The 10062-nt window shown below is 30.4% G+C and overlaps 2 protein-coding genes across 2 annotated transcripts; both read left to right on the top strand.

Moving 5' to 3' along the window:
- Positions 1-1725: 1725 nt before the first annotated feature.
- Positions 1726-4167, top strand: EIN_012090 (hypothetical protein; the record flags this gene model as incomplete). Its single annotated transcript, XM_004185030.1, has 1 exon — positions 1726-4167. The coding sequence occupies one exon, from the start codon at positions 1726-1728 to the stop codon at positions 4165-4167; it is 2442 nt and encodes an 813-aa protein (XP_004185078.1).
- A 330-nt stretch (positions 4168-4497) lies between these two features.
- Positions 4498-6914, top strand: EIN_012080 (hypothetical protein; the record flags this gene model as incomplete). The annotated part of the gene is made up of 2 exons (XM_004185029.1): positions 4498-5422; positions 5452-6914. The coding sequence occupies 2 exons, from the start codon at positions 4498-4500 to the stop codon at positions 6912-6914; spliced, it is 2388 nt and encodes a 795-aa protein (XP_004185077.1).
- Positions 6915-10062: the final 3148 nt, after the last annotated feature.

Raw genomic sequence — 10062 nt, 5'->3', positions numbered from 1 at the left:
AACAAATAAAGTCAGTCTGGAAACTTTGTTTATTTATTTTTTTAAAGATAATATAATAATATCCAATAATAATTACTATTGTTTAAACTATTATTTATAAAACAACAAAAAAAAATAAATTGTATTAACATCAATTTATTTTTTTTGTTTGTTAATAAATGGTTATATTAACGTTGTTATATCCCAAAAATAACGGGAAATACTGTAAAACAAACTGAGTTTTTTATTTACTTATGAAATTTTGTTTTTAGTCGCGAGTACTTTTTTTAACTTTTTTAAAATGTACTCTTTCAGAAAGAAAACCGACACCCACACAATAACGAAAAACTCTTACTCGAATGCTAAACTGCAATTTTATGTTCGAGATTGCCAAGTGTGGTGTTTTTTGTTATAATGTCTCATAATTTTAATTTTTATTTGGTGAAATCCAAGTTGTTTGTTGTCGAATTCTCGTGTTGTATCTATCACCAAATAATAAAATGCGCATAACTACTGTTTACAATGGTGGAATTATTCTCTGTTGTTATACACAGTGTTTGAGTGTTAAAAAACAAATTTGTCAATTTGTCTAAGTTCGTTTGCATCGAAAAAACATTGATTACAAGTGAAAAAATAAATTTAAAAAACAAAACCAAATAACAAAAATATTCTATTTTTAGAAATAAATAAAATTTTCAGACTGACTTTATATTCAATTTAATATCAAAGACGTTTATTTCATTACGTTGATTATAATTATTATTGGTTTGTTTTAAAATGTTCATCTTTTTGGCGAAATGTTTTAATAATTACAAATAAGCATTAATTAAAGGATTTAGACTAATTATAATGTTTTTCAAAGACATACCAATTAAATATAACAAACCGAATAGAAATTGGTATTTTTGATTTTTTAAACACTTACTTTAAACTATTTAACTAAAATTATTAATTATAATATTTTATCTATCATTAATGGTTGTTTTTATAAACAATCAATAAATAAACATGACTGTCACTTTCCACATTCTTAATCATCAGCCAATTTTGAAAACATGTTTATTTTTTATTCGTTTCAACAAATATTATTTTATTTGTATTTATTTCGACTAATTTTAAATTAATATTAGTATATCGAACACACTTGCTTTTATACAGTCAAACAATTGAAAAACATTATACTATTTTATTATATTTTATATTTTTTTAAATAATCATCATTAATTATTATAGTAGTGAAACAATTTGAAATGTGTTTTTATGTGCAAAACAGACAATTTTTAGTATAATGACACAATATAAATTGCCACATATGGTTTTTTTATTATTGATGATATGTTTTGAACAAAGTGGCTGTGCAAAAAGATTTATTTTAACTTTTATAATTTTTATAGAGTAATTATAATGTTAATTTATTTACAAACAAAATAATATATAGTTAAAATAATAATTTATTAATTTAAATTTATAGAATTTGTTTTTTACAAAGGGAGTAGTTTTTCGTTTCAAGCCCAAGTTTATTGGCCAAATTATAAAATGGTTAAAACCAAAAAGTCTAATAATAATTGCATTTTGACACATTTGACATTGCTCCTAAACTTTTAGACTTTTTTATAAGTAAAAAGTAGTTTTCGAAATTTGAAAATCATATAAAAAATATATTTTGAAAAGAATTTGAGTGCCAATAAATCTATTTTGAGGGACAAGAGGTATAAAAACAAAATTTGAAAAACAGTTATCATTCAAATGAAATCACTTTTCATGTTTACATGTCTTATTGCATTGACTTTATCTGCAGAGAGCTGCTATATGATTGACGAAACCAATCAATGTATAAAAGATAGAGATACAAAAGAATGTACGGGTGCCGTGGTAATTGAAGAAACTGATGCCAAACCACTTTGTTCAGAGGCTTTCATGGGAAACACTGCTATCACCAGTTTTGAATATCAACCAACAACAAAATTGGTCATTGGAGCAAAAGCTTTTAAAGGTGCAACAATGTTAAGCACGGTCACAATTGAAAACAAGATTGAATCCATTGGAGAAGAAGCCTTTAGTGGGTGTGCAGCACTTACAACTATCGACTTGGCAGAAGTTAATACAATTCCAACCAGTTGCTTTGAAGGATGTACCATGCTTACCACTATTACTAATGGTGAATCAATTACAACTTTTGATGATTCTTCTTTTATCACTAGTGGTTTGACTGCAATAACTTTTGGCACAACAGTCACCAAACTGGGAAATAGTGCTTTTATGGGAACCAAACTTGTGACATTAATACTGCCAACCACTCCAATAACCACTTTTGGAACTGGTGTTTTCGAAGGAATAACAACACTTACCGAAGCCACTATTACTGGATTAACCAATGTGCCAGATTCAACATTCAAAGGATGCACAACACTTGCTACAGTTACGGGAATGGAGTCTGTGGTTTCATTTGGTGCAAGTTCATTCGAATCTACTGCACTTACCAGCCTCGTATTTGCAAAAGAAGTAACACAATTGGGAAACATGGCGTTTAAAAGTCTTTCCGCTGTTACTGAATTATTAATACCAACTGTGACAGAATTTGGAACCCATGTATTCGAAAATGATGAAAAGGTAACTCACGCGGATTTGGCAACAAATACTGTGATCCCTGAAGGTACTTTTAAGGGTTGTACCAAATTAATGAATGTCTCTGGGACACAAAAGGTTACTTCAGTTGCTAATGATGCTTTCAGTGGTTGTACGGCCCTGGAAAGTATCAATTTGTATAGTCCACTTACTTCACTTTTGGATCCACTCACTGACCAAAAGAATTTGATGTTCCACGGCACAGTTGCGCCAACAACTTTACCAACCGAAACCCCATTGAATGCCGATTTACACATATACGTAACAGTAAATTACACTGCATCTACTTTTGGAAGTGTAAATGTACTCAAGGCTGGGTGCACTAATTTCCAATGTGTTGATGTTAGTGAACCTGTAACTCCACCAAGTCCAGCAGGAAAACTGGCAGGCGAGTTCACTCCGAATTGCAAAGCATGTGATACCGATTTCTTAAGTATTGATGGAGCTAATTACTATTGTGAATATGATATGACTGTTTGTAAAAAGGCTCGTGATAATTGTAAAGTGTGTGCTGTAGACAAATGTTACCAATGCAACGAAAATATGTATCTCGAGCAAGACATCAGCAAATGCGTTTCTGAATGTGAAGATGGATATTATAAAGACACTGTTAATCTTACAAACTTCAATTGTATGAACTGTATGACTGAGTGTAAAAAGTGCACAGAGAATACCAAATGCACAGAATGTAAAACTGGTATGCTCATTGAAGATACTGGAAAGTGTACTACTGGATCTACTTGTCCGGCTGAATATTACGCAGATGGTACAACTTGTAAAAATTGCGACTCGACTAAAAATTGCGCGACTTGTGATTCAATAAGATGTTTAACATGTAAAAGTGGATATTACATGAAAGGTGATGTTTGTGAATTGTGTTCAACACCAATGCCAAATTGCGCGACTTGCACTGCAAATAATGTTTGCACCACTTGCTCGTCTGACAATCTTCAACCTGATAAAACCGGATGCAAAGCCACCTGCCCCGATATGTACTTTGCCAAAGACAATATGTGTACTTCTTGCACTCAAAATTGCAAGACTTGTACTGATGAAAACACATGTTCAGTCTGTAACGACGATTCTTTCTTGATAGATGACACCAAAAAATGTTCCAAAACCAATTGCCCTGCAATGTATTACAAAGTTGATAAAACATGCAAGAAGTGTATGGAAGGGTGCGACAAATGCACAAACGACAAAGACTGTTCGGAATGTGTTGCTCCGAAATTGTTGGAAGAGGGAACAATGAAATGTGTTGATACTTGTGCTGATGGTTTCTTTAAAGTTGATACAACCAAGTGTAATAAATGCATGGAAAATTGTATCATGTGCACAGCCATAGACACGTGCGAAAAGTGCAAAGAAAATATGTTCTTGATGGAGAACAAGTGTGTTGATGTTTGTCCAGAAAAGTATTTCGAAATGGAAGGAATGTGTAATAAGTGCAAAGACACTTACCAAACTCCTTGCAAAGAAGGTGATAAAGAGTGTGAAACATGCTCTGGCGCATTTGAAACTCTTGTTGCTGCTTTGATCTTGGCTTTCATGGTCATTTTCTAAGCAAATTTTAATCGATAATTTTGTTATGATCATTTTTCATTTAATTCAATTATTTTTAAAAAAAGTAAAAACAATTTGGGATAATTGTATTATAATTTATAGTTGACTTTTTTATTTGATAACCATCAAATGTTTTTACATTTTTGTACCATTTTCAACCACTTTTAATAATGATACAATAATCAAAAAGAAAGATGACAGTGATTATTTTTTTATTTAAACAATTAAAAGAATTAATTTTTAAGTTGTATTCGATGTTTGTCTATATTTATTTAAAAAAACACAATTTTTGCCCTCAAAAAGACTTCTAGAAACTTCAATTCAACAAAAATGTCAAGCAGCTCTTCTTCGAGTTCATCGGACTCGTCCACTTCCTCATATTCGTCGCAATCCAACGCTAAACATACAAAATCATCGAGCACTTCGACATCATCAGATCTTTCTTCCGACTCTGATTACCAATTTTCTGATGATGTCTATTGTGAAGTTTTTCGGACGAAACGCGACAGTTCAGATGACGACGATTTCACCAAATTTGTTCTTCCAAAAAACGCAGTTGAAATTCCGCCCAAAACTTTTTGCAATCAAAAATTTGAAGTTGTTGACCTTCCAACGACTGTGAAGAGCATTGGCGACAATGCTTTTTTCAACTGCAAAAACCTGAAAAAATTTGAGTGCCAACCTTCTTTGACAAAAATCGGAAATGGCGTCTTTGAAAGAGATTTTCAACTGAAATTGGTGAAATTGCCTTCAACACTTTCAGAGATCCAAAAATTCTGTTTTTCAAAGTGCAAAAAACTTGAGAAAATCGACATCCCACCAAGTGTCTCAAAAATTGCTGCAAAGGCCTTTAATGGCTGTGGGTTGACTAAAATCGACATTTCCACAAACGTCACAACACTTGAGAAAAGGTGTTTCTCAAACTGTAAAAATATCCAAACTGCGACAGTCAAAGCGCGATGTGGTACTATATCACGTGGTCTCTTTTTTGGTTGTGAGAAACTTTCGGTATTGCAACTGCCATCGACATTCGAGGCAATCGAAGATTTCGCGTTCACCAATTGCTCGCTGATACAAAGACTTGACATTCCAAGTGAAGTGACTTCCATAGGAAAATGCGCGTTTTCGAGAATGTCAAATTTGACTCAGATTTGCCTTCCAAACACACTGCAAGAGCTCTCCAAATATCTTTTCTCGTCGTGCAAAAAGCTTGAAAAAGTCGTGATCCCCCTTCATGTCTTATCATCAACAAAAAGTGTTTCTTCAGCTGCGAATTTTTAAAAGAAATTGTTTTACCAGACGCAATAACTTCCATTGGAAATTCCGCGTTTGAAAATTGCTTTTGTCTCTCGAAGTTTCGACTTCCACTGGGAATTCGACATCTTCCCGAGTCTTTATTTGCGTTGTGCCGCAATTTGTATATCATTGAAAATTTGGACGACGTCGAAGAAGTCGAAGAAAATTGTTTTAAAGGGTGTGAGAAACTCTTTGTGACAGGAAGCAACACAAAGTGTCCACAGAACCTCGTAAAAATCGGGCAACACGCTTTTGAAGACACGGGAATTGAAATTTTGGTGATGCCTTCGTCTTTGACGTATCTTGGTGATTTTGCGTTTGCAGACAACACAAAATTGTCAGCCGTTGTCTTCAACGACAGGATTGACGTTCTACCAGACAACTGTTTTGAAGGGTGTGAAAATATCAGAGATTTGAACATTCCCAAAAATGTAGTTTTGGTACAAAGCCAGTGCTTTTCTGGGTGTAAAAAGTTAAATCTGTGCAGTTATGGGACAAATACACATTTTGAAGAAAAGTCGTTTGAAAATTGCGTTTTACTCAGCGAAAAGTGCAAAACAGAAATTGAGAGGAACACCCTTCAGACTATCAAAAGAGAGAAAAACCCATTTAATACCATCGAGACTTTAAAAATACCAGAAACGTTTTCATTGATTGGCGTCTCTTCTTTTTCACACAACAAATATCTTCAAGAAGTGACAATTTCTCAGTCAGTCACTAAAATAAGCTTTGGCGCCTTTGAGTCTTGTGAACGTCTCAAAAAAGTTGTTTTCGAATGTTATTCAAATGAAAACCCTAAAAATTTGTCAAATGAATTATTTAAATTAAAAGTTTTACCAGAAAAGTGTTTTTTTCAATGTACTGAATTGGAGGAGGTGGTGTTGACTAATACACTGGAAGAGATTGGCGAAGGTTGCTTTTCAAAATGTGAAAAGCTGGAGGACATCACACTGCCAGAGAGTTTACAGACATTAAACTCAGAGTGCTTTTACGCCTGCGGGTTGACTAAAATCTGTGTTCCTCGAAACGTCAAAAAACTCCCCGACCGAATCTTCGAGAAGTGTAAAAAGTTGTTTCAAATTGAACTGCCAGAAAAATTGGAAGAAATACATTTCGAGGCGTTTGCGGGGTGTTGCGAAATGTCATATTTTGAAGTCCCCGATTGTGTGAGTAAAATTGAGGCGGCGGTATTTGCCGGGTGCACAAATTTGGAGGAGATAAAAATAGGAAAAAATGTCAGACAAATTGGAGAAAATTGTTTTGAAAATTGTGCCTTGACAAAAGTTATTTTTAGCGATCAAATGTTAAAAATAGGAAAGGAGGCATTTCTGAACAATAAAAATTTGAGAGAAATAATTCTGCCTTTCAAAACGGAAAGAGTTGGAAACAATTGTTTTAAAGGTTGTGGTAAAATCATCGTTAAAAAGTACACAAAACCACGAACAAAATAATTAATATATTTTGGTATATTTTATTTTATTTCAAAGTAAAACAAACTATATATCTAATATTCATTTTCATTAAAATATAATACATATTTTAGTGTTAGTTAATCTTTTTATATAGAGAAGTGGTGATTTATAGTTTTTTTTAACTTTAATTGTTTATTTATAAAAATTAAATTAAGATTAACCGTTTTTTTAATTTTATTTATTTATTGACATATTTTGACATATTTATTTTATTGTCAGTATCATTTAGTATTATTAATACATATTATCTGATACTAAAACAATAAATTTTAAATATCCAAATGTTTTTTTATCAGAAATTGTTTAAAATAAAAGTTTTACTTATTCATAGTTGAAATCACTTTGATAATATTGGTAAAGATTTTTGGTTTCATTTCCATAAATGGAATACATTCGTAAGACAACACGGTTTTCTTTTAAAAAATGAGTTTTTGAAACATCAACAACAAGAGAATAGGTACCTGGTCTCAATACCGTTTCACTTCCTTTATATTTAGTACCTCCAAATTCCATTTTAGCGGTTGAAAATGAGTCATCTGCAATAACTGTAAAGAAAAAGTGATAAACATCTTCATCTTGATCGTATGATAAACTATCAATTCTAAAATCAAGATGACAATCTTCAAGTTTCAAATCGTAATGGATAGTCTGAGACAATGATATTGTGAACAACAACACAACAAATAACATTTGAATATATATGATTGTGTTGTATTTATTAAATATAAATAAAATATGTTAAAAGATAATTTAACATAATAATTTTTAAATTAAAATTATTTTTTTTGTTTTGTGTTTTGTTTTTCAAAAGATTGTTTTCATTTTTACAAATGCCAAAAATGATATTATTAAGTATTAATTTGGTCATTGAAATTTAAAAAACAAATTAATATTTTGGTTCATTACGAAGATGTAGTTAATATTTGTCCTCTTTTCAATTAAAATATGAAAACAATAATTTTTTAAAATATAGTTTTTAAAACAAACCATAATGTTAAATGACTTGTTTTAAATAAAAACAAAGTGTTACTATTTTGTATTTTTATGTAAATTTTTTTTATTATATTGACATGATTGTAAACAAATTGGTTATTTATTTAAAACAAAAATAACAGAAGAATTTTAAACCAAAAATTATATTCATGTTATCAGTTTCTACCATTTATTTATAATATTTAAACAAAAGATCAGTATTTGTATTCAATGTTTTTCGTTATTTTATTCTTTAACCTTTCGCAAGCAGAAAAAACTCCGTTAGTTGTAAGAACTTTAAGAAAAGGAGCTTATGTTGAAAATGCCACTATAGACAAATGGGCATATGGTTACAACTTTACCACAAATATAAATGTAATTGCTGCCAATTTATTACAAGCAAGTTTAAATGTAACTGCCGACCACTATATTGGAGGTGTGAAAAATGAATCTTTTATATTAAATTATTCCAAATTAGATATTTCCAATCGACCAATATTATTCAAGTTTGGAACAGAAGCTTATCCACTTGGTAAAATAGGCACATTTATAATATATTATGTCGTCGACTTTTTAGCGGGCACATTACAAGATCGAAGCTGTAAGATGGCAACATACACACCTAAAGTATCTTATTTTTTTATGTTTTATTTAAATTCGAAAAATCACAATATTGACAATGATGTAATTTAAAATAACTAACAAAATTTCATTATAAAAATCACTCATTATTTTTAAATAAAAACAATGTAAAATGCAACAAAATTTTACAAATTGCATTGGAATTTAACATGTTAATATAATATTAAAAAGAATAGAAATACGATTAAAATGAATGACCTAACATCAGGGTCTTCAAAATTAGGATGGTTTTCAAAAAAAACTTAATAATTTACAAACTTGTAAAGGAATTATTGTTTATACCAAAAAAAACCTTTGTGTTTTCAATTTTTAAAAAGAATGTTATTAAAAAAGTTTTCAAATATTTATTTTATTTTTTGTTTTTTTTCAAGTTTTTATAAACTTTTGATTAAAATTCTTTCTTAAATAATTCCAATAAAATATTAAATACAAAAACAAAAATTTGTTATTTTAATGGTGCTATAATAAACAATCAATTGTGACCATTTTATGTTTGATATGGTTACATATGTAAATTAAATAGATTTTCAAATTCATAATAATAAAATAAGTATTAAAATACTTGACCATAATATAGTTATTTAAGTGTTGAAAAACAAGAAAAAATTAATTTTAATATAAAATTATTGAATAAAAGTTGCAACATATTCAATGACATACTTTCCTTGTGGTTTTTTAACACTTTCGACTTCTTCGACGGTTAAGTATTATTTTCTATATTGACACTCACCAAACCTAACAAAGACACTCATCACATTGTCGAATCCTTTCGCATTGAGTGTAACCAACTTTTCGTGTTGTTTTCTGTCAATTATTTTGACAAACATATTTTGGAACTTTTTCATTTCCTTCAACCAATACACAACAAAGTCATTTCTTTTTTTAATCTTAAGTCAAAGATTTTCCATCAATTTGTCGACATTACTCAGAGCATTTACTTTAATTTCAACTCCTTTTAATTTAATATCGAAGAGACATTACTATAAAGGGTATTCAACTTTACAGCCCTCAATCGTTAGTACACAAGGTTCTGTCCATCTTCCTAAATATCTTTGTCTATCTCAATGTGTTTTCTGTTATTTCTGTCTTTGGATAGACTTCTGTAAATTCCATTCCTACAAATTTGAGTGAAACGTCGAACTCGTCTTTAATGTCGTTTTCGTCTTACGGTAAAATGACAGGTTTTCCTTCAATACACAAACCTGCTCAACCACTTCTTTTGCAGTGATCGTCTTCTGAATTGTTTGACTGATATTTTCTTTGTTTATTCGCCGATAGCAAAGTTGCGATACATTTCATTAAATATATTTGCAATTTTTGGATCGTAATCGGTGTTGTATTTGTTGGTGTTTTAAAAAACAAGTGCAACCAAATTCTTCACCAAATAATGCAAAAATTCAAATTCTCCAAAGTGACAATCATCTAAATCTTCAATTGTGGGTATAGTACCATGGATGTAGTTTGTGAGATGTAAAATGTCACCTTTGTCAAGTATGTTGAAGTGCTATCAATA

Source organism: Entamoeba invadens (genome assembly GCF_000330505.1).
Source record: "Entamoeba invadens IP1 unplaced genomic scaffold scaff_1105074724951, whole genome shotgun sequence".
In the NCBI taxonomy this organism is placed as follows: domain Eukaryota; phylum Evosea; order Mastigamoebida; family Endamoebidae; genus Entamoeba; species Entamoeba invadens.
The sequence above is the reverse complement of the archived record's forward strand: the minus strand, read 5'-3'. Positions and strand labels throughout refer to the sequence as shown.